Source organism: Cetorhinus maximus, chromosome 13 (assembly GCF_964194155.1).
Source record: "Cetorhinus maximus chromosome 13, sCetMax3.hap1.1, whole genome shotgun sequence".
Classification (NCBI taxonomy): domain Eukaryota; kingdom Metazoa; phylum Chordata; class Chondrichthyes; order Lamniformes; family Cetorhinidae; genus Cetorhinus; species Cetorhinus maximus.
The window spans coordinates 118,717,145-118,743,135 of NC_135891.1; the positions used below are offsets into that span (position 1 = coordinate 118,717,145).

The 25,991-nt window shown below is 43.5% G+C and overlaps 1 protein-coding gene across 1 annotated transcript; it reads left to right on the top strand.

The window, feature by feature from the left end:
• Positions 1 to 680: 680 nt before the first annotated feature.
• On the top strand, positions 681 to 25,747 carry plvapb (plasmalemma vesicle associated protein b). Its single transcript, XM_078556238.1, is given in 7 exon segments — positions 681 to 725; positions 727 to 1,206; positions 4,106 to 4,154; positions 4,986 to 5,662; positions 13,944 to 13,998; positions 20,932 to 21,040; positions 22,786 to 25,747. Coding segments are annotated over 7 exon segments (1,428 nt in total). The 3' UTR covers positions 22,799 to 25,747.
• The last annotated feature ends 244 nt before the right edge of the window (positions 25,748 to 25,991 follow it).

Here is a 25,991-nt window from a genome sequence, read left to right on the forward strand (position 1 = left end):
TATAATTGCAGCAAGACATCCCTTTTCCTGTACTCGAATCCTCTGGCTATGAAGACCAACATGCCATTTGCCTTCTTTACTGCCTGCTGCACCTGCTCCTGCATATGTCCCACACTTCTCATTATAACACTCTGATATACCCCACACCCCTTACTGTAATGCTGTAATATATCCCACACCCTCACTGTAACACTCTGATGTATTCCATACCCCTCACTGTGACACTCTGATAAATCCAACACCCCTCACTGTAACACTCTGACCCACCCCACACCCTTACTATAATATTCTGATATATCTCACACCCCTCACTGTAACACTGATAAATCCAACACCCCTCACTGTAACACTCTGACCCACCCCACACCCTTACTATAATATTCTGATATATCTCACACCCCTCACTGTAACACTCTCTGAGATGCCCCACACTCTTTCACTTAGGACAATCTGCTATTACTGGTCCCTTTTGTTACTTGCCTCAGGATCAGTCACCATTTCCCTCAGTGTCAGGGGTCCCAGGAGCCAAACCAAACACCCATTATAAATTGTGAATGGGAGTTTTTCCTGTGCAGTACTGGATGTAGAAATTTGTTGAAACCTGGCTGCTTGAACACAAGGCTTGCAGGAAAGAGCTTGAGAGGCAGATAAAACAAACAGACAAAGAATGTTTATGCTTTATGCCGGATGATTCATTTGCAGGCTCTCTTGAGATTGGTCATGTCTGACAAATTACGTCCTTACAGAAGTGGAGTCGTCCGAGACTAGTTTGTCCCACCCTTCCTGCACTTCATTGCTGCTGAAGATCTCGCCCTGAAGCTGGGCAGTACGAGGATTCGAGCGATGGACCACAACAGCTACCCAATGAAGAAACTGGGCTACGACAGCAGAGACTATGAGAGAGCGAAAGCCAACAGCTGTGGCTATTATGTCAAATACTTTCTGCTGTCCATCAGCACCATCCAGTTTCTGATAATCTTGGGGCTCGTTCTCTTCATGATCTACGGGAACAATCAAAGCAGCCAGCAGAGTCACTTAGAGAATACTCAGAACCAATCACTCAAGTTCATTGGCGAAATTTACAAACTACACGTCAACCTAAGCAGCCAGAAGAAGGAGCTGGTATTTTGCAGATTCAACAGTAGCAACCTAACAAACCAGCTGACAAAGATTAGCAAGGATCTGGAGAACTGCAGCATCCAAAAGGCAAGTCGTTCCCTTTAACAATTCCAAACTGTGTAACGTTAAGGTGGTTCATGGCATGCAACATAGCTTTCTGGGGCTCAGTTGTGGCTCAGTGGATAGCACCTTCACCCTGGAGTCAGAAGGTTGTGGGTTCTAGCCCCACTTCGGAGACTTGAGCGTGTATCCAGGCAGATGCTCCCAAAGCAGTACGGATGGAGTTCTGCGCTGTTGTTGTGTTGCTTTTCAGGTGAAACATTAAACCAAGGCGGACATAAAAGATGCCATGGCATTATATCAAAATGAAGCAGGGGAGCTCTCCCTGGTGTCCTGGCCAATACTTACCCCTCAGCTAAAACAGATTATTGTTACATAGTTGTTACATAGAATTTACAGAACACAAAGAGGCTATTTGGTCCAATTAGTGCATTCTGGTGAATACACTCGACATGAGCTTATTTCAGCTGATCTCAACTACTTAGTGACTGTGGTAGCCACCGAGAAGTCAAATGGAGAAATGTCTTTACCCAGAGAGTAGTGAGAATGTGGAACTTGCTAGCACAGAGAGTGGTTGAGGTGAATAGTAAAGATACATTTAAATGGAGACTAGATAAGCAGGAGAAAGAAGTAGAGTGTTAGAGTGAGATAAGGAAAGACATTTTCATTAATTGTTTGGTCGAATGGCCTGTTCCTGTGCTGTAAATTCGATGTAATTTTATGGATAACTTTGTCAGCGGTCCTTTTCACCCTCATGATTATCTAGCTTCCCCTTCAACATATCTATTCTAATTGCCTCAACCACTCCCTGCGGTAGCTAGTTCCACATTCTCATGAATCTTGAGTAAGCAGCTTCCCTTGAAAGCTTCGTTGGATTTATTGCTGACTATCTTGTACTAATGGCCCCTAGTTTATGACTTCTACTTTCATAATCTTAAAAACCTCACTCAGGCCGACCCTTAGTCTCTCTTTGCTAGAGAAAAGAGCCCTGACATATTCAGTCTTTCCAAGAAGGCATAACCTCTCCATCCTGGTGTCATCCTTGTGAATCTTTAGTGCATCTTCCTCATGTCTCCATATCTTTTTTGCAGTATGGAGATCAGAACTGTCACAGTACTCCAGATATGGACTAAGCAAGTTCAATATAACCTTGCTGCTTTTCAATTCTCACTAGAAATGTACTCCAGCGTTTTGATTTTTTCTGATGTTACTGACCCGTGTTGCTCCTTTCAGTGATTTGTGAACCTGTACCTCTAGATTCCTTGACTCCTCTACCTCACTCAAACCCTTATTTTGCAGGGAGTATGGAGCCCCCTTATTCTTCCTAACAAAACAAATCACCTCACATTTACTTACGGTGCAATTCATTTGCTATTTACCATTTTGCCATTCTGCAAGTTGATCAATGTTTTCCTGTATTTTGTTGCATTCTTCCTTAGTGTTAACAATTTTACCTCACCCGCAAAACTTCAAATTGTACCTCTAACAGCCGAGTCCAAATCATTCATGGAAATAACGAGGATTAGTGATCCAGCTCCGATCACTGTGGAGCACCTCCTCCCATCATTTGCCCGTCTGACCAACTACTTTCAATAGCTACTCTTCACTTTCTGTTTTGCCATCAACTGCTGTCCATTCTGCTACTTCTCTCTTTCTTCCACAGGGTTTGATGTTAGTCAATAGTCTATGATGTGCTGTTTAAAAAAGTACCCTGTTTGCTGTAAAGCATTTTGGAACATTTTGGAACGAGTCATGGAAGTCACTTTGTAAATGTTAACTTGTTTAATCTTTGGTGGGGTATCGAGGCATACACCAACAACAACTTATTGCCATACAGCACCTTTAATGTACTAAAACATCCTGAAGTGTTTCACAGGAGCATTATTAAACAATATTTGGCACCAAACGACATAAAGGGTTAAGGGGGTAGATGACCAAAAGCTTTGCTAAAGAGGTTTTTAAGAGGTTTCTTAAAAGAGGAGAGTGAGTAGAGGCATGGGCAGATTTAGGGAGGGAATTCCAAAGCTTGGGGCTCAGGCAGCTTCCTGGTGAGGGAGGGGGCGGCGGGGGTGTGGATCTGATAAGAAGTGCTGACATGTGATGTCAGGCTATGACAAGATTCTCTTCCACATTTGAGCGAATCAATGGAGTAGATCCAGCACATTGTGAAACATGTCACCGCAGCTATGAATAAAAGAATTGTTTCACTTTATCCCTATCTCTATAACGTCCTTGACCTCTACAACCCTCTGAGATTTCTGTACTCCTCCAATTCCAGCCCCTTATACATCCCCGATTTTAATTGCTCCACCATTGGCGGCCATCCCTTCAGCTTCCTGGACCTTAAGCTTTGGAATTCCCTCCACAGATCTCTCTGCCTCTCCACCTCTCTTTCCTCCTTTAAGTCATTCCTTAAAACCTGCCTCTTTGACCAAGCTTTTGGTCACCTGTCCTACTATCTCCTTACATGGCCGGTTCTCAAATTTTGTTTGATAAAACTCCTGTGAAGTTCCTTGGGAAGTTTTACTATGTTAAAGGCGCTATATAAATGCAAGCTGTTGTTGTACTCAGTGCTCATCCTGCTGTTTCCTACTCTAGCTCATCCTATTCTAGGATCTAATTCCCTCTCTTCCCTCAGCCTTTCCTTTCTCTCACAATTCAAGGACACTTAAAGCCCAATTTAGGCATCTTCAAACCAGAAGTACCTGATTTGCTGCCACTTCCTTCCTCCTAATTCCTCTTTATTGCAACCATATGTGTGTTGGAGCTGCAATATCTCCACTGGAGGAAGAGCCCATGATGATTTAGCCTTCTCCCCCTTCAAATTAAGGGGTGGGTTAGAAGGTGATGGAATAACAGAGGATGAACTGACAGAAGCAATGTGCAGTGCTAAGAGATAATAATCCTGGTTTCCTTCCACCAACAGGTTATGTTAAACAACACCATCTTGCTGAGAAGACTATCCTGCCCCTACGGTGAGTCACTGACCTGCACCAGAACATGAAATTCAGAACCAGGCCATTCGGGGTGATGTCAGGAAGCACTTCTTCGCACACAGGGAAGTAGGAATCCGGAACTCTATCCCCCAGAAAACTGTTGTAGCTGGGGAATAGTTGAAAAGTTCAAAAACTGAGAGAGGTTGTTTTTTGTTATGGAAGGGGATTAAAGTTTACAGATCCAAGGCGGGGAGATGGAAACAGATCAACTGAGATGCAACTGAATGGCCGAACAGGCTCAAGGAACTGAATGACCTTCTCTGGTTTCTTTGTTCCTTGAGGACTTAATTTTGTCAAATTTTGTGCTTCCCACCTGCAAGTGGCTAATTAATTACACTGAATCACAACCTTGCTCTCACTGTACACTGCAATGGATCATGCACCCACCCTGCATTGCTGTAGAACATGCTCCTGACATGCATTGCTGTAGAACATGCTCCTGGCATGCATTGCTGTAGAACATGCCCTGACATGCATTGCTGTAGAACATGCTCCTGACATGCATTGCTGTAGAACATGCTCCTGACATGCATTGCTGTAGAACATGCTCCTGACATGCATTGCTGTAGAACATGCTCCTGACATGCATTGCTGCAGAACATGCTCCTGACGTGCATTGCTGTAGAACATGCTCCTGACGTGCATTGCTGTAGAACATGCTCCTGACATGCATTGCTGTAGAACATGCTCCTGACGTGCATTGCTGTCGAACATGCTCTTTCCACACAATATGTACTGAAGCAATTTGAGTTTGAAATTGTTTTGAAAAAAATAATAGGTAGAAAATATTAACTGTCTTCCCATCTTTAGTATTTCCAGACAAAAAAACAGATGGACTCTTGGATCCATGCAAGACCTTGCGAGCAAACTATTCAAAAGTCCAAGGGATGCTTGTAGATATCAAAGCTGACATGGAGCTGCAGCAGGCCAGACACACCTTGGAACAAATGAAGCTGAACAGTCAGCTAGCAGATCTCAGAGGGAACTGCACATCCATGGGCAGGGAGTTTCAGACGATGATGGCGGAAACCAAGGCAAAATATGAAGCAGACTTCAGGCAAATCACGGAAAAGGTAGGGGGGCACTTCGGTCCGAACCTGAGCAAAGTGTTAGAGCAAGTAAGAGAAAACTGTACGCCATTCTCTTCAAGCTTCCAGAGACAGCTCCAGGAGAAGGTGGACCACTTCGACGCAACCATCAAAAGCGCGTGGCGGACCAACCATGAGAAAAGCTCAATGCTAGCCACCTTGGAAAAGATGAACGAGGAATGCAAGCGAGATCTAACAGCCCAAGCCCGCCAACTCAAATCAAAGGAGTCGGAAATACAGGCATTCAAGAAGGGATGCCTGGAAGAGAAGGTTCTGCTTCTGGAGGAACGGAGTAAGTTGAGGAGTCGACTAACGGCCGTTAGACCCAGTTACCGTGAATCTGACTTCTTCCGCAACCCGGGACTCGTCAATAGCCCATCGTCCTGCCACAGTGAAATGGTGAGTAAGGCTGCTGCAGTTGACCAAGCTGGTGGTTTGGCTGATTCATCTCAGGGAGGCTGTGAACCCAAATAGACCAGGAAGAAACCCTTAGATTCCATCGTCAGTAACCGGAGTCAGAAATTTAAAATAATTGGCAAAAGAACCAGGAGAAAATTCTCGGGTGATAAAAGGTAGAAGAGACTAACTGAAGGGTGGGGTGGGGGGGAAGGGATCAAAATATGCTAAAAGGTGGAGATAAAACCATTTCCATTATTTTAAAATTTATTTCCATCTATTCCACCCCACCCCCACTAGGGCTACTTGTCACTTGCTCGTCCTGCTTTCTACCTTTAATGTCACCATTAGCACGTTCCTTAGATAATATCACCACCGTCAACACCGCTTTGTCCTTTTGTCTATGACATCTTTGGCAATCTCTTCTTTGCCTCCACCTATCACTGGCCCTCTATCCAGCTCTACCTGTCCCAACCCCCTCAACCAGCTTATATTTCACCTCTTTTCTATATATCCTTAGTTCTGTTGAAGAGTCATACGGACTCGAAACGTTAACTGTGTTCCTCTCCGCAGATGCTGTCAGACCTGCTGAGTTTTTCCAGGTACTTTTGTTTTTGTTTCAGATTTCCAGCATCTGCAGTATTTTGCTTTTATCTATATGCTTTAAGAAAACTGCTTTGCAGGGTTAATGGAAAAAAGCTTGGGTGGGGGTTAATTTGGACAGCTCTTTCTAAGAATTGTCTGTGAATATCCACGTTGAAATGATCTCTTCAGACAAGGCGGCAACATTGGGACCTTCAGCTGGCTTCACTGCCTATGGGTTAAGGAGGAGAAAAGCCACAGGCAGGAATTTTAACACCCAATCAGTGCAGTGACCCCGAGCATAAAGTGCTCTCCTGTGGCCATAAAGCCAGAGGGTGATGGATTGGGCAGTGAAAATCCTGTAGTCAAATTGTCAATTAATATTCACTGTCATCATTCAGTTTTGTAGAACAGACATTGGGCAAGGGAGTGGGGGGGTGTGGGGGCGGGGGGGGGGGGGGTGGGGGGGGTGTGTGGGGGGCGGGTGGGGGGGGAGAGGAAATACCTTGGAAAAGAAATAAACGAAAGACTTGCATTTATATAGCACCTTTCACAACCTCAGAACAAAGCAAAAACTTTACAGTTAATGAGCTCCAGGATTTTATGCTCAAGTCTCTGAAGTGAGGCCTGAAACCTTCTGACTCAAGGGTTTCACCAACTGAGGCACAGCTTTAGCCAGGCTGTGATGAATATCATACCCTCTTGGGGTTGAACAGTAACAGTGTGCATTTATGTAACGCCTTTAATGTAACAAAACATCCAAATGCGCTTCACAGAGACATTATAAAATAAAATACAACACCGAGCCACATAAGGAGGTATTAGGACAGGTGACCAAAAACTTGGTAAAAGAGGTAGATTATAAGGAGCAGCTTAAAGGAAGAGACGGAGAGGTGGAAAGGTTTAGGGAGGGAATTATAGTGTTTCGCTGTGATAAAGGTTTAACCCCATTCTATTCCGGCTCCCTTCATCAAAGATTATGGGCAAAATTTTTACCTCGGCGGACAGGCACGTGCCCGACCTGCTTGAGCGTAAAATGACGCACGTTGACGTTGGGAGCGCGTCCTGAGTCAATGCGCAGTCACGCGGTATTTCTGTCGGCGGGCGCACGCCGGAGTCGACAGCACACCTGCCCACAATTAAAAGGCCCGTTAAGGCCCTTAAAGGATTAATTAACTTAAATTTTTCGCTGCCCATCCAACCTTGCGGTTGGCAGGCGAAAAGGCCAAGCGGCCTTTGCACTTTTTTGGAAAGCTCATTCATGGGCGGGATGAGGCTTCCAACATCAAATAAAAATGAAATAAAACTTTTAAAATTTCACTTATAACATGTCCCTTCTCATGTGACAGAGTCACATGAGAGCACATGTTTTATAACATTTTTCTAATCTTTATTTTTTTAAAAAATGTCTCCAGCTCCCTGAGGCAGCTGCCGCTCGCGTTTCACGCTGGCCGGGCCTTAATTGACCCGCCAGTGTGTAATCGCCTTCCGGCCTCAATCGCGGGCGGAGGTCGGCTTCTGCCCCTCCAAGCCCACCCAACACGGGCTAAATTCTGCCCCACATTTATTTGTTGAAGGAAAAGCCAGTGAATAATTCCTTCCTCTCACCAGGAGGGATTCTGAGCCTGCCTTCCACGCGGCTTTACCCGTGAACAGGCGGTCCATCTGAAAATTTCATTCTTCCTCTTGGCCACATCTGTTTAATTAAATCTGCGACTTTCTCCCTGCTTCAGGGAGAAGCACTTCCTGTTCTGCTTGAAGCAGAGGGACAGTTACCGTCAAATCTACAACACAGAAACAGACCATTCAGCCCAGTGAGCCTAAATTAACATTGATGCTCCACATAAGCCTTCTCCCACACTCCTTCATCTCACCCTGTCAGCATAAACTTCTTTTCCTTGCTCCTTCATGAATTTATCCGTCTTCTCCTTAAATGTGCCTATACCTGAATGTACCTGACCTGTATATCCAAGGATATGTGACATTCAGGAAGGACAGGAAGCTGGGAAAAGGTGGTGGGGTAGCTCTGTTAATTAAAGTGAGCATTAGTACTGTCTTGAAACATTACCTTAGTTCCGAAGATTAACATGTAGAATCAGTTTGGGCGGAACTAAGAAACAGCAAGGGACAGGAAACATTGGTGGGAGTTGTTCATAGGTCACCAAACAGCAGTGGCATTGTAAATCACAGTACAAATCAGGAAATTAGAGGAGCATGTAACAAGGGTAATGCAGTAGTCATGGGGGATTTCAATCTACATATAGACTTGGTAAACCTAATGGGCAGAATTTTCACCTCAGCGGACAGGCGCAGCACGACCCATCAAGCATGAAATGACATGCAGTGACATCGGGCAAGCATCCCGACGTCAATGCGCAGTCACATGATAGTTCAGTTGGCGGGCATGAGCGCGGGGGAATCGGCAGCACGCCCACCAACAATTAGAAGGCCTATTGAGTCCAGTAAAGAATTAATTAACTTGAATTTTTTGCTGCCCATCTAATCTTATGGTTGGCGCGATAAGGTTTCCAACAGCAAATAAAAATAAAATTAAAAAATTTACATCTCATTCATAAAATGTCCCTGCTCATGTGACAGAATTTAAAATTCTTTATTTTTGTTTTTCAGAAATCTTCATCTTCCTGAGGCAGCTCCGTGCCTCAGGAAGCTTTTCCAGAGCGTACCCGTGCGCATGCGCAAAGTTCCCCACTCACCCCACTCGCCCTCCTCCCCCACCCGCACAGGCAGCGCTGCAGCACATGTTTCACAATGGGTGGGCCTTAATTGGCCCGCCAGTGTGAAATCGTGGTCTGGCCCCGATGATGGGCGGCGGTCGACTTCCCAAACCCCCCACCCATCCCCGCTGAGCTTGCCCGACAAGGGAAAAATTCTGCCCAATTAGTACTAATACTGTGGAGGACAAATTCTTGGAATCTACATGAGATGGTTTTCTAAAGCAGTACATTGAGGAACCAGTTAGGGAACAGGCTATTTTAGACCTAGTATTGTGCAATGGAAAAGGGCTAATTAATAATTTTGTTATAAAGGAGCCTTTAGGAAAGAGTGATCATAAATGACAGAATTTTACATCGGACGGAATTCTCTGGCCCCATCACGACGGGGCTGGGGCCATAAAATGTGGCGAGACATTCAAAAGTCCATTGACTTCGGCAGGACTGTAAATTCCCGACAGGGTAAATTTCCACCCATTAAGCTTGAAAATGATGCAGTTCAATCAGAGACTAGGGTCTTAAATCTAAACAAAGGAAACTATGAAGGTATGAGGGGAAAATTGCCTATGGTGGATTGGGAAACTATGTCAAAAGGTATGACAGTAGACGGGCAATGGCTAACGTTTAAAGAACTAATACATAGTTTACAACAAAAATACATTCCTTTAATGCACAAAAAGTAGTGTTCCAATTGTGGCTAATGAAAGAAATCAAGGATTGCATTAGTTCAAAGAAAGAGATGTATAAAGTTGCAAAAAAAAAAGGTAAACCTGAGAATCGGGAGCATTTTAGAATTCTGCAAAGGAGGACCAAGAAAAAGATTATGAAAGATAAAATAGAATACAAGAGTAAACTAGCGAGAATCATTAAAACAGACTGTCAAAGCTTCTATAGGTTTGTAAAAAGGAAAAGATTAGCAAGAACAAATGTGGGTCCATTACTTTTTAAGTGGAGTCAGGAGAATTTATAATGGGGAATAAGGAAATGACAGAGAAACTAAACAAATACTTTGTGTCTGTCTTTACAGAGGAAAACACTAAAAACATCCCAGAAATAATGGAGAATCAAGGGACTAGTATAAATGAGGAACTGTCAGATATTAACAGAAGTAAAAAATAGTACTAGAGAAATTAACAGGACTTAAAGCAGATTAATCCCCTGGACCTGATGATCTACACCCCAGAGTGTTGAAAGAGGTGGCTGTAGAGATAGTAAGTACATTGCTAATCATATTTCAAAATTCTATGGACTCTGTAATGGTTCCTGCAGATTGGAAGGTGGCAAATGTAACCCCACTATATAAGAAAGGAGGGAGAGAGAGCACCGGGAGCTACAGACCCGTTTGCCTTACATCAGTAGTAGGATATCTTTCTCCCAGGCCCAATCATTCTGGTTTAAGGTAAGAGTAAGTTTATTAGCTACTAAAGGATATGTATAAAGAAAAGGATTATGGAAGAGTCTTTGACTCGTGGGGAGTAAATGATTGCGCATTGTAGCCTTTGCGATTTGGGATTCCAGTAGAATTGACTCGGGTAGATGAATAGTGGGATTTGAGGTTCCAGTAGAGTTGACTCCGGTAGGTGAATAGTCAATTTCAAGGTTCCAGCAATGTTGAATTCGGTAGAGAGGTAGAGAGTTCCGGATATCTGCAAAATGGCGATTTGCAAGGGTACTGTGTGTGGCTGTTACTTCTGAGTCAAACTTTCAACACTTTCTCTCTCTCAGAACACCCACCAACAGACAGATACCGGGACAACTTTTCAGTTCACTTTTAACCCCTTCTTTGTTATTTCCAAGCCTGAAGCAAATTCACAAATCTGTCTGGGCATTGCTCACAGGATTTCTTGATGAGACAATGCTCATTTCCCGTTATGTCCCATTGTCTCTACCAGAGGGAGCAATTAGCTTCTTGATGGCTTTAGCAGTACCTTGTCTGGCAACAGGGTGGGGTTCCATCATCCCTTAGGGAGTCACCCTGCAGCGTTCCAGCCAGTGGCTTGTGTGCATTTTAAAAACTCAGGTCTTATTTTTAAAGTGCATTATTTCTGGATGCAATTTGGCAGTTTTCCTTCATTATCATGACAACTTTGGAATGGGAAATCATGTTTAACCAACCTGTTGGAGTTTTTTGAGGATGTAACTAGCAGAATAGATAAGGGGGATCCGGTGGATGTGGAAAAAACAGAGAGTAGGAATAAATGGGTCATTTTCAGATTGGCAGGCTGTGACGAGTGGGGTATGGTAAGGATCTGTGCTTGGGCCCCAGCTATTCACAATCTATATCAATGATTTGGGTGCGGGGATTAAATGTAATATTTACAAGTTTGCAGATGACACAAAACTAGGTGGAAGTGTGAGTTGTGAGGAGGATGCAAAGAAGCTTCAAGAGGATTTGGAGAGGCTGAGCGAGTGGGCAAAAATTTGGCAGATGGAACACAATGTGGAGAATTACCACTTTGGTAGGAAAAACAGAAATGCAGAATACTTCTTAAATGGTGAGAGGCTGGGAAGTGTTAGATTTCAAAGGGACTTGGGTGTCCTTGTTCACCAGTCACTGACAGCTAACACGCAGGGAGAGCAAGCAATTAAGAAGGTGAATGGTATGTTGGCCTTTATTACAAGAGGATTTGAGTAAAGGAGTAAAGATTTCTTACTGCATTTATATAGAACCTTGGAGAGACCACATCTGGAGTATTGTGTGTGGTTTTGGTCTCCTTACCGAAGGAAAGATATACTTGCCATAGAGGGAGTGCAACAAAGGTTCACCAGACTGATTCCTGGGATGGAGGGTTTGTCCGATGAGGAAAGGTTAAATAGAATGGGCCTTTATTCCCTGGAGTTTGGAAGAATGAGAGGTGACCTCATTTAAACATACAAAATTCTTACAGGGCTCGACAGGGTAGATGCAGGAAAGATGTTTCCCCTGGCTGGGGAGGTCTAGAACCAGGGAACACAGTTTCAGACTAAGGGGCAGGTCATTTAGGACTGAGGGCAGGGTGGGGGGGAGGAATTTCTTCACCCAGAGGGCGGTGAATCTTTGGAATTCTCTGCTCCGGAGAGCTGTGGAGGCTTAGTTGTTGTTTATGTTCAACGTGAAGGGATATGGGATAGTGCAGCAAAATGTGTTGAAGTGGAAGATCAGCCATGGTCTCATTGAATGGCGGAGCGAGTGCGCAGGGCTGAATGGCCTACTCCTGCTCCTATTTCTTATGTTCTTATGCTCTTCTCACCACTCCCTGGGTAAAGAAGTTTCTCTTGAATTCCCTATTGGATTTATTAGTAACTATCTTATACTTATTATATTATTTAAATGGAGAGAGACTGCTGAACTCTGTGGTACAGAGGGATCAGGATGTCCTGGTACATTAATCACAAAAAGCTAGTGTGCAGCTACAGCGATTGATGAGGAAGGCAAATGGAATGTTATTGTTTATTGCAAGTGGAGTGGAATATAAAAATAGGGATGTTTTGCTACAATTGTACAGGGCGTTGGTGAGACTACATCTGGACTGTGTATAGTTTTGGTCTCCTTATTTAAGAAAGGATATAAATGCGTCGGAAGCAGTTCAGAGAAGGTTCACCCGACTGATACCTGGGGCAGAGGCTACCTCACGAGGAAAGGTTGGACAGGCCAGACCTGTATCCATTGGGGTTTAGAAGATTAAAAGATGATCTTTTTGAAACATATAAGATCCTGAGGGGACTTGACAAGGGTGGATGCTGAGAGGATGTTTCCTCTTGTGGGAGAGACTAGAACGAGGAGACACAGTTTAAAAATGAAGGGTCTCCTATTTAAGACGGAGATAGGAAGAAATGTTTTCTCTCAGAGGGTCATGAGCCTTTGGAAGTCCCTTTCCAGAGGGCAGTGGAGCCAGGGTCATTGAATATTTTTAAAGATGAGTTAGATAGATTCTTGACTAACAAGGGAAACAAAGGGTAGGGGGCAGACCGGAGAGTGGATTTGAGGCCACTATCAGATCAACCATAGTCATATTAAATGGTAGAACAGGGTCGAGGGGCTAAATGACCTTCTCCTGCTCAAAATCCATATGCTCATATGTACTGTGGCCCTTAGTTCTGGTCTCCCCAACAAGTGGAAACATTTCTACATCTGCCATACCAAACCCCTTCAGAATTTGAAAAACCTCTATCAAGTCATTCCTTAACCCTCTCTTTTCTAGAGAAAAGAGCCTCAGCCTCTTCACCCTTTCTTGATAGCTGTAACCTCTCAGTCATGGTATCATCCTTGTGAATCTACTTTGCTCTTTCTCCAATGCCTTTTTGAAATATGGAGACCAGATTGTTCAAAGTTCTTCATGTGGGACCTAGCCAAAGTTCCATACAAGTTTAACACAACTTCTCAACTTTTCAATTCTAACCCTTTAGAAATGAACTACAGTTTTTAAAAATTATTTTATTAACCCTTAATTGCTACTTATAGTAATTTGTATATCTGAACCCAAAATTCCTTTGCTCCTCTACTCCATTTAGGCTCTTATTATCCAGTATTACATACTCTGTATTCTTCCTATAAAAATGCACCAGTTCACACTTATCTACATTGAAGTTCATTTGCCAATGATACACAGTTACTATTGGGAAGAAGTTGTACTGTTTGTGTACAAGGCCTGGTCCAGCTCCCTATTCACAAAGAGAATATTACTTGGATATATCCTTTGGAGAGCGTTAAGGTATCAAATGGACAGGATTCTGGGAGCTGGGAATGTACATTATAATGAAAGGCTCAGAATAGACTTTGTTCTACCAGTGCTGGGAAAAAGGGAACTTTGAAACAGTTTTCACAGTTATGAATGTTCAATTTCCTGCTCCTGAGACCTTCGCATATTCAATAGACAAGTCTCCACAGCCTTACAATCGTATCCAGTGTGACAGCCTGTCCCAATCTAATATCAGACCCCAAGCCCACTCCTGTCCAATTGTAACAATTTAATTGCTTTGCATCCTAACAGGTGGCCCTCACCAATGAACAGGCGATGCTGATGAATGATAAAAGGATGTTGGAAGGTAAGTGCTTGAACACTTAGTGTTGACTAGGAGTTTGAACCCGCACATGTTTACATACATGAGTGGTTTACAGACACATATTTGCATGTTTCCTCATCTCTCCCTTTGGTTCCTTTGCCAATCACTGTGTCCTCTGGTTACTGATCCTCCTGCCACTGGAAACAGTATCTCCTTATCAACTTTGTCAAAAGCCTTCATAATTTTCAGACCCTCCTTTAACCTTCTCTACTCCAAGGAGAACAATCCCAGCTCCTCCAGTCTCTCCACATAACTGAACTCACTCATCCTGGTAAAAACTGGCAAACTCTGCGCTCTCTCTAAGGATTTGGCAATCTTTAAAGCCAAGAATTGGATACAATACTCCACCTGTATCCTAACCAATGATAATTATAAAAGTTAGGGGAAAAATTAGGGGGATGAAATCTGGAAAATTCCTCTCTAGACCCCCGCCTTAGGCAATCAAATGAAAGTAGAATGGAAATTGAGCGCACTCTGGCCCTAAAGAATGTTACTGGGAAATATCCTCTTGTAGGGCGTGACCTCAACCCTGGCTCTCACTGCTAGGAATTCAGAGAATTGGCATCCACTGCATAAGCTGTCTGCCTATTCTACTGTTCCCTCTCAAATGGACTATGAGATGCTCTGGAGCTTAACACCTACACTTACAATAAAGAAAGATTTGCATTTACATAGTGCTTTTCCAGACATCTCAAAGTGCTTTACAGCCAAAGAAGTACTTTGGAAGTGTAGTCACCGTTGTAATGTAGGAAATGTGGTAGCAAGTTTGTGCACAGTGAGATCCCACAAATGGCAATGTGATGATGACCTAATCAACTGTTTTTGTCAAACTGGTTGAGGGATAAATATTGGCGGGGACACCAGGGATAACTCCCCTGCTCTTCTTCCAAATAGTGCCATGGAACGTTTTACAACTACCTGTTATGGAACTGACCTTCAGGCAACTGTTCTTAGTGGAAACATTTAACTTTACAAGAAAGCAGCAGCAACTACACGTGTATATCAAACTCCATAAATAAAGGACTCTGTCCTAGTGGTCCTCCACACTGCTAACACATTGGTTTACACAGATCATGTAAACTTACAATGCAGGGTTATTCTTAAAGCCACAGTCCAACGTTTCTCAAAACTATAATTACTACATTCCTCCCCCTTTAACTTTTCTGTACATTTTGTATTTACAAGGATATTTATTTAATGACATTATAATATCTACACAGGTCATGAAATTATAAATTCAGTCTTTCAGGTGGATCCCTGATCCGTGTGAAAGCAGCTCCACAGCTTCTGATCCTTTGGCAGAAACCATATTCTCTGGAACCGCATTAACATCAGGTACCTCATTAGGCACAGGCAGCTCAGCGTCTTGCACTCCGACAGAGACATTGGGCATGCCTGCCCTTGGTTGAGAAACTTCAATAGGAACCACAGGTTCAGCAATGGTTACAGGTGGAACATCATTTTGTTGGGGTATCTCCCTTCTTCTTAAATGATCCACATGCTTACGGGTGATCCGGCCCTCCGGGTGGTATGACAATGGTCTGGTCACAGAACTCACTTTACCAGGTAACCACTTCGGTCCTCCACCGAAATTCCTTACATATGCTGCTTCTCCAATAGTAAATTATTGCTCATGACTTTGCAAATCCTGAGTCGCTTTTTGGTTCCCTTGACTTTTCTCCATCTTCCCCTCCAAATTGGAAATATCAGGCTCAGTGCAAGATTGTGCAGAGCACAGCATGCAACCACTATCAGCGACACACGACCTAGGGGGTACTGGAGTGCACCCCTGAACGGTCCAGGCATCGGAAGCGCATTTTGAGAAGACCAATGGCTCGCTGTGTCTGGCTTGCCTGGTCCCAATGGTAGTGGATGAAGGTCAATGCACGCCTGAACAGAGCATCTGTGACCTGTTTGACACAAGTGTGGACAGCTGATTGTGAGACACCGCAAAGATCACCCACCGACCCCTGGAAGGAGCCAGAGGCATAGAAGTTGAGGGCAACTGTGACCTTCAGAGCCACTGGCATGGGGTGTCCACCCACACAGTTCACGGAGATCTCAGGCCCAATTATCTGACAGATATAGTTGACTGTCTCCCTTGTGAGACGGAGCCTCCTTTGGCACTGCACCTCAGGCATATTGAGGTAGCTGCTCTGCCGCCTGTATACCCTGGCAGCAGGATAGTGGCATCTTCTGTGGCCCCTTGCACCTTGGACTACCTCTTGGCCCTGCGCTCCTTGTGCCTGAGCCTGTCCTCCCAAAGGTGGCACCCCTAGAGGCTGAATGTGCACTCCTGCCCTCCTCCTCCTTCTATCCCTCCCTTCCTCCTCAGAGGAGGTGCCTCCAGTGGATAGTTCAGATCCCATTCCCAGGCTAAGGGAAGGCTTCCTGAAACCTGCAGGCCCAAAAAAGATTCCTCACTACAGGGTGCTGACCTGAAGGTTCTGAATCCAGTCCAAGCAGCTGGTATGAGTTTTGAAGTATTGCAGATCACACAGGCAAGTATCAGTAACTTTGAAAAATAAATATTTGACAGAGCACACTCGCAACCCCTGCCTGTGGATGAGGTTTATACAAAAGTGTCCTACCCGGCTGCCCATTGCGCCGACCCAAGGATCGCACGGGCACCGAAAAATCACTGTCAATTGGTGCCTCAAGGGCCTTAAGTGGCCCATTAATTAATGGTGGGTGTGCATCAGAGATCATTGCGCGCCCGCCCAACGAAATATTGCGATGGCGCACGGTGACGTCGGGATGCTCGCCCGACATCACCGCGTGTCATTTTACGCATCGGTGTGCGGGTCCCGCCCCCGCACTCCAATGGGAAAACTCTGCCGCTGGATTTCTTTGCCTGTGCACATTTTCAACTTGGCAGATGTTTGTTCCAAATTTAATTGTTGATCACCTTTACTGAAATATCTGAAAGTGTGTTCTTCTATTACAGTGGTGGAAGCACCCGTGTCTACTTCCATTTTTAAGGGTTTACCAATCACTTGCACTGTAACAAACATTGGCTCTGTCTTCCCAACTTTCATGTTGAATAATGAATAAATGTCAGAATTAGTTGTTTCTGGCTCTTCTACACTATAGACTTCATTGGACATTGTTTGTTGTTTGGAGGCCGGTTTAAATCTCGCTTTGCACTGTCTCATTATGTGTCCACTCCTGTGACAAAAATAACATTCTACTTTTTAAAATTGCCAATCGTTGGAAGAATGATTGTTTCCACATCGATTCAAATTAGTTTTCGACTTTGTTGCTAAGTTGTTTCCTCTCAGTTCTTGGTTAGCGGGGGCTGTTTCCTGCTTCGCAGCGGAGTTCCGGCTTTTCACGCCACTTTCGGCTGACTGTTCCCACCCAACTAGGAGAACGCCGCCATTTTGCACCCCTTGAATTGCTTGTGAATCCCTTACAGCGCTTTCCATCCCCAGCGCTATTTCTAACGCTTCCTTGAAATCAAGAGTCACTTCAGACAGCAATCTTCACTGAATAGTGTCTTCCTGCACGCCACATACTAAACAATCTCTGAGCATATCATTCAGGGTTTCACCAAAATTATAATATTCTGTTAGTGGTTTTAATTTCACTACGCAGGTAGCAATGGTCTCCTCCGGGGCTCGGTTCCGTGAATTGAACCTGAACCTCTGCATTGTGACTGAGGGCTTGGGTCGAAAATGTCCCTTAACAAAGTCTACAAAATCAACTGAAAGTCTTCGAATTTGGGGCACTGGGGGGGCTGTCAAGCTTTGAATTAAACTGTAGGATTTGCTCCCACAAATGCTCAGGAGAATCAGTCTCCTATTTTTTCCTCCCCCGCGATTTTGTTTGGTTGAAAGAAGAATGCGAGATGTTCTATATAATGAGATCAATCATCTGTGGCTGGCTCAAAGGGATCGATTCTGCAAAACTGTGGCATTTCGGATGAGTATATCTTCTTTTATTTTTAACAAACTTAGATTCTCACAATTTTTGGGTGGGGTACAGCACCGAATCTGATTTATCCTCGTCGCCAGTTTGTTACAGAGTTGATTTTCCAGGCAACTTTTCTTGGTGGACACATTTAATTTTATTTACAAGACAGCAGCAGTAACTACACGTGTGCATTGAACTCCATAAATAAAGAAGGACTCTCTCCTAAAGGTTCCCCAAGCTGCTAACACATTGGTTTACAAAGATCATGGGATCTTACAACACCAAGTTATTCTTAAAGCTACAGTCCAACTTTTCCCAAAACTATAATTACTACACTACCCACTACAGGCAGACAGAGCCTTGATTTAGCATCTCATCAGAAAGACAGCGCCTCCAACACTGCAGCAGTATTGTACGGGAGTGTCAGCCTTGATTTTTGTGCTCAAGGCCTGGAGTAGGGCTTGAACCCAGAAACAAGCAACTCAGAGGCAGAGTCACACCTGATTCTCGATGACAATGGCTGTTCTGTCAGGCTATCGAGTGAATAGAATTGGACAGGATTCCCAATGCCTGGTGCTCAGTCCAGTAACTGTTGCTGGATGCTGGGATGTCAGCCCAGGACAAGATTCTGTTCAGCTGTTGCTTTTTGCATGGGTCAAGTAACACACTGAGAACAGCTACTGGAATTTATACACCATATTCAATATAGTGGTGCTTGACGGCAGAGTTATCAGACACAAATTTATCATTGAGCCACATCCAGGGATATTAGGGCAGATGTTCAAATGTTTGGTCAAAGAGGTAGGTTTTAAGGAGAATCTTAGAGGAGGAGAGAGAGGTGGAGAGGTTTAGGGAGGGAATTCCTGAGCTTAGGGTGGAGGCAGCTGAAGGCACGGCCACCAATGTTGGAGCGATTAAAATCGGAGATGCTTAAGTGGCCAAAATTGGATGAGCACAGAGATCTTGGAGTGCTGTCGGGCTGGAGGAGATTACAGAGCCAAGGCCATGGAGGGATTTGGAAACAAGAATGAGAATTTTAAATTGAAGACTTTGCCAGACCTGCGGAGCCAATGTAGGCCAGTGAGCACAAGAGGAGATGGGTGAATGGGACTTGGTGCAAGTTAGGATATGGGCAGCAGAGTTTTTGATGAGCTCAACTTAATGGAGGGTGCACGATGGGCAGTTGGCCAGAAGTACAAAGCAAAATGTTCCCAGGGTGCTTCACAAAGGAGAAGAGAAGAGAGTTAGTAGTTTGTGTCAGGAGGGATTGAAGAGATGCCTGAAAACCCATTGTAGAGATGAGGTTTTTTAAAAATGATTTAACAACAGAGATAGAAGCAGATTTTTAGAGAGAAAGTTGCAGAAAATAAACCAAAATTAGACTGGCATGGAAATAGGCCGAATGGCCTCCTTCTGTGCTGTCACCATGCCATGGTTCTATAAGGTGAAGATTCTCTCACTGAAACTGGGAGCAATCAAAGAGCACAAATTCTAACCCAGAAGGAAAAAAACAGTTCTGACCAGTACTCTTATTCCCCAGTTTTTACTGGTGTTCCATTTTAAGGTATGCAGGACCATTTCGGACCAGTATTCTTATTCCCCAGTTTTTACTGGTGTTCCATTTTAAGGTATGCAGGACCATTTCGGACCAGTATTCTTATTCCCCAGTTTTTACTGGTGTTCCATTTTAAGGTATGCAGGACCAGTTCGGACCAGTATTCTTATTTCCCAGTTTTTACTGTTTTTACCTTCTGGGAAAGGACCTTGATGAGTTGTTAGTGAAATGGACAATGTGGTTTGCTGCAGGGAACTGTATAGTTATAGGATTTAGCAAAGGCGAGGTTGATGTGGGTTATGGAGAGATATCTTGGGGTTGTCTGGACAGATCATTTAAAATATCAGCAGACTAGTTAATGTAAGAATGTAAGAAATAGGACAAGAGTAGGCCATTTGGCTCCTTGAGCCTACTTCGTCATTCAATATGATCATGGCTGAACATTTACATCAATTTCACTTTCCAGCCTTTTCTCCACATCCCTTAATTTCATCAGTGTCTAATGATCTATCGATCTCAGACATGAATGCACTCAACTGCTAAGAAATTCCTCTGGGATAGAGAATTCCAAAGATACAGTTCCAAAAAATAATCGAGCACAATGTCTAGATGCATAGCTACAGGTATCACATATAAATCCACAGAGCTCGTTGTATTAGGCTCGATTGAGACTGTATCGGGTAGTGCCTGAGTGCTGTCTCCCAATTTCAAGAAAGGCATTTATACAGAGCCTATTCACACTGTTCCAAAATGTTTTATAGCCAGTGGAATACTCTTTTGTTAAGTGAAGCCGTTGTTGTAACTTAGAAAAATTATCAGTGAGATGCCACAAATAGCAATATGGTCATTTGATTTTTTTAGTGAGGGAGGGAGAAGTAGTCTGCTCTTCTTCAAAATGGTGGCTGTGGGATCTTTTATAGCCACCTGAGAGGGCAGACAAGGCCTTGTTCCAAAAGGCAGCATCTCCAACAATGCAGGACTCCGTCAGTACTGGTACTGAGTGAAGGCTCTGTGAACTGAGAACCTTCAGACTCTGAGGCAAGAGAAGTGCCCACTGAGCCACTGCTGATGACACAAGTGGGGAGTAAGATTCAGAGAGAGGAGGAGGAAATATTACAAGTTGAGAGTTTGCAGGTGACCAGTTCTCAATCAGTGGCTGAAGTGCCAATAACGAGAGGGTGCAGAATTAAGGTGATTGGCTAAAGAACCAGAGGGGGCATGAGGATAGACTTTGTAGGCAACCAGTGTTTAAGATTTGGAATGCACTGTGTATATCATAGCCTTTAAAAGGGAGTTTGATAAATACTATATGGAGAAAACATTGCAGGCATATGGGAATGGAGCAGTGGGACTAACTGAATTGCTCTTTGAAAGAGCTGGCACAGACTTGATGGGCTGAATGGCCTCCTTCTATGATGGACTATTCTATGATTCTTTGTCACTAGGTCATAAAGCAAATCTTCAGCAAGAGTTGGAGAACCTGAGGAAGCAGCTGAGAGACCACGCTACAAACTGTTATAATCTGATAGAAGAACAGAAGCGTTTGGGTTGCAGGTGAGGTTTCACTGAGGTAGCATTTTTCTTCCTTTGTGTTAAATTGAAATTTAAGTGAGTGGGAGGAAAATCTGGAAGTTTCTGTTTAATCATGTGAACCACGTCATCCAAATGTTCTTCTGGGTTGGCCCTTTCCCTGCCACAGCTAATGTTATAATCCTGATAGCCCCTTGGTGAAGGAAGAAACCAGTCTTTACTTGGAATAGATTTATTCACAGAGTGAAACATTACAGGTGTATATTTCCTAACTTCACTCGCCTCCTGTGTCAGTGTCTCTTTATATGTGCTCAAGTCACCATCCAATCAATGCCTTCCACTTGTATGTACTTAACCTCAACTGATACTATTAACAGCTACTGGTTATCAAGGACAATAATGAAAATCCAGGCTGTTATGGTCAGGTTTATGGTCAGTAACTTGGGAGGATGATTCGTAACCTCTTCTACTTCCCCCCCAAATAACTGGCCAAGCCCTGACCTTATAGCGTACTCTCTATCTGAGCCATTGCCCTGACCAAAGCTGCTTTCCCCTAGTTAGATTGAATTTGACTGTTTTCCCCCTTGTCTCCCCTTGGCCCTGACACTTTCTGGGGTGCCATTCGACAACGCAACCCCCCTCCCCCAGACTAGCACCCAGGCAGTCATTTCTTCATGTGTGGCCTATCAGAATGCAAGTGTTTATCAGTTATTCTTCTATAGCGGCATCACAGTCCAGCCTGACCCCCTTTCCCTGTGACACCCATGCATTTGTGCACCTTGCAAGCAGGAATAATGGGACATCAATCAGGAATGGGAGCCCTGGATGATTTTCCCATCTCTAGACAAAAGGCACTAAGGTTAGTAACAGCATTCCAACTAAAGTCAGCTTAGTACGGACATGGGGTGGAAACTGGGGACCTTTTGGTCTTTTTAGTTCAGATACAGAGCTGGGGAGCAAGTGTGAAAAGCAATGGGATTGAGTAATGAGGAAGAGTGGGAAAGAGGGATAAGTAGTAGGATCATAGGAACAGGAGTAGGCCATTCTGCTCATCGAGCCTGCTTCACCATTCAATATGATCAGGGCTGATCATCCACTTCAATGCCTTTTTCCCAAATTATCCCAATATCCCTTTATGTCATCGGCATTTAGAAATCTGTCAGTCTCTGCTTTAAACATTCTCAATGACTGAGCTTCCACAGCCCTCTGGGGTAGAGAATTCCAAAGATTCACAACCCTCTGAGTAAAAACATTCTCCTCTTTGTCCTAAGTGGCTTCCCTCTTATTATGAACTTGTGTCCACCTGGTTCTAAACTCCCCAACCAGGGGAAATATCTTACCTCATCAACACTGCCTATCCCTTTAAGTATTTTGTAGGAAGCAGGTTCAGTGGATAATAGTGAGTTATATAGTGAGGAAACAGTGGGATTGAATGTTGGAAAGTAATACTGGAACAATATAGTGGGAAAAACAGTTGGATTGGGAATTATTCTTGGGATGTGGGTGGCTTGGACAAGGCAGAATTTATTGCCCATTCCTAATTACCCAATAGTGTGGAACTGGAGTTCCATTTAGTCCCAGCTGAAGTAAGGGCTTGAGTGAACTGATGGGAAATCGGTAGGACTGAGTGTGAGTTAACAATGGAGAGTGTAAACGTACTTTGTGAAACACAGATAGAGCCTAGGGTGAGACTTTGGGATGAACTATCCTTAAAATCATTGGAAACAGACAGAAAAAACAATCAATATGAACATTTTTCTGTTTTACAGTATGTCAGGATAAATTAAATGAAGATACCATGGTGAACACGAAGACAGAAGAGCATCACAGTCTTGGACAGTTAGAGAATTTAATCCCATCTATATACAGATACATTCAGTGGAATCCTAATATTCTGATCTATCTAATTGGCAGATTGAAAGTTCACACTGAGCCAATTGTGTGGACGACAGCTCCCACGATCTCTCTCATTAACATCCACTGTGTGATTAAGTGAGAGGGAGGAGAGGGATTTCGAGGGATAGTTTTGCACAGAGGGTTTTTGAATCTTGAAGTGTTCTGACCCAGAGAGTGGCTGAGACAGAAACCATCACATCATTTAAGAGAAAATTCAATAATTATCTGAGGTAGAGGCAACTGCAGAACTGTGGGAGAGTGGGACAGTGGAATTAGTTTGAGATTGATACTGGGTAATGGGTAGACAGTGGGACAGTGGAATTAGTTTGAGATTGATACTGGGTAATGGGTAGACAGTGGGACAGTGGGATTAGTTTGGGATTGATACAGGGCTATGGGGAGAGAGTGGGGCAGTGGGATTAGTTTGCGATTGATACAGGGCAATGGGTAGAGAGTGGGGAAGTGGGATTATTCTGAGTTTGATACAAGGCTATGGGGAGAAAGTGGGACAGTGGAATTAGTTTAGGATTAATATAGGGCTATGGGGAGAGAGCGGGGCAGTGCAATTCATTTGGGATTGATCTAATTGAGAGCTAGCATAGATATGATGGGTCGATTGGTGTCCTTCAGTGCTGTAAAGGTCTCTGGTTCTATTGTTGCACACCTGCATCACATGAACTCTCCTGTGCCAATTATACAGTTTAATTCTCAACCCCCATTAATTTGTAGCTATGTGGGGTCACTAATCTTGAATCCAGATTGAGGCAATGCTAAAATAAACTTCCCTTCCAAACTTTCAAACCATGAAGTTCAAACAACCTAATGAATAAGAAATCTAAACAAAAACAGGACTGAATTACCTGGGCAATAAGGACCAGAGATTGGCAGAGTTTCGTGCTGCATCAGGCCCCAGAATTATAAGTTGAACATGTCTGGTATAAATGATTGCACTAATACTATCTCAGGTAAGTTTTCATTTGAGAAGCAGAATTTAATACTGGCTGGTCTATGAGTAATGATCAGTATAATGGGATTCCATTGTGTTTGAATCTGCATGTTCATGTCACTGTGAATATGTGTGTGTGTTGATGAGAGTATGTTTGTATCAGTGTGTGTGTTGCTGAGTGTGTGTAAGTGTGTTGGTATGTATGTATCACGTGTGTCTGTGTGTGTTAGGTGTATGTGTCTGTCGCTGTGAGTGTGTGTAAGTGTGTTGGTATTTATGCTGCTGTGAGAGTGTGTGTGTCGGTGTGAATGTATTTATGTTGCTATGAGTGTGTGTAAGGGTTTTGCTGTGACTGGGACTGGGACATATGTGTTTGTCGCTATGAGTGTTTGTTGGTGTGAGTTTGAGTACGCATTGGTGTTAGTCTGTGTCACTATGAGTGTGTGTTAGTGTGAGTCTGTGTCGCTATGAGTGTGTGTCGGTGTGAGTTTGAGTGTGTGTCAGTGTGAGTCTAGTGTTGCTATGAGTGTGTGTTGGTGTGGGTTTGAGTGTGTGTTGGTGTGAGTCTAGTGTTGCTATGAGTGTGTGTTGGTGTGAGTTTGAGTGTGTGTTGGTGTGAGTTTGAGTGTGTGTTGGTGTGAGTCTAGTGTTGCTATGAGTGTGTGTTGGTGTGAGTTTGAGTGTGTGTTGGTGTGAGTCTAGTGTTGCTATGAGTGTGTGTTAATGTAGGATTGAGTGTGTGTTGGTGTGAGTCTAGTGTTGCTATGAGTGTGTGTTAATATGAGTGTGTGTTGGTGTGAGTCTGTGTCACTATGAATGTGTGTTAGTGTGAGTCTCTGTCACTGAGTGTGTGTTGGTGTGAGTCTGTGTCGCTATGACTGTGTTTGTTGGGTGGGTGTGTGAGTGAGCAGGTTGTTGTGAATGTGTTGCTATGAGTATGTCTGAGCATGTTGGTGTGAGTGTGCATCAATACAATTGCCTTCATTACTGGAGAAATATTTTTCTCTGTTTCATCTGCTAATTTCCTAATCACTCATGTGTGAATGTAAAGTATGAATATGTAAAGTCAGAATCACATCTACTTCTCATTAAAATCAGAAATCCAAATGAAATAAATGAGTGATATTAACCGGTGGGTGTTAACCAATGGGTATAACCCAATACGTATTAACTAATGGTTATTAACCAAAATACTAAATGATAACTACTCAATATTAACCAGAAGGCATTAACCAATAAATATTAACTAAAAGATGTTGACTAAAGGCCATTAACCAATGGATGTAAACCAGTGAATGTTAACTAACGGTCATTATCCAAATCAATAAATGTTGACTAACAGACGTAACTCCCCTTGTGCCCCCCCACTCCCCCAGTTACTGATATAACCTTAACCTGGTAATCCCACAATTCAATGACCTGAGCTTTGGTTATAGTTACTATATCTTGTAGCAGTTCTTGATTTATTAGCCATTTGCTAAGTGCATTTATTCATGGTATCTTTTTAAAAAAAATAATTATTAGATTTACTTGATATTATAGTGTCTGCAGTGTGTACTACTCCCATCATATTCACTACACCCCTCCCTCCCCAAATATTAGATTAGCCTCAGTGCCTACATATCTGCATCTCAGTGTCATCCTCCTGGTGTCCAGGGCCATGACACAGTTTTGAATCAGTTTAATCCGCTTTTTGTCCCTCCATCTCGTCCCTGCCTCAAATGGGATGTATTTGTGAAGAACGGAGTCCAGGAACAGGGGCAATGTCACGAAACTAACTTGGTGTTTTAAAAATGTTCAAATTCATGTAATCGGCTCCTGCATTGTGAAACTGATCAAAAAACTGATGTTATTTCATGGAGGTGACCAATAAATATATGTTCAATATCGCTGCTGGCTGGAATGTGTCATGAAAATACACATGCACGGAGAACATGGGTGTGCATACATGCATGCCTACATGCAGAGAACACATGTACGCACATTAAACAGGTTCACACGAGCGAATCCAGAATCTGCTTCATAAACCTGCATTTTCTCTTTGATGAAAAGCCCAGTGAGGATAAAGGTCACAATTTAGTGTTGCAGATGTTAAGAAAAAGATGAAGTAAATCAGAGCTCAAGTAGTGATTA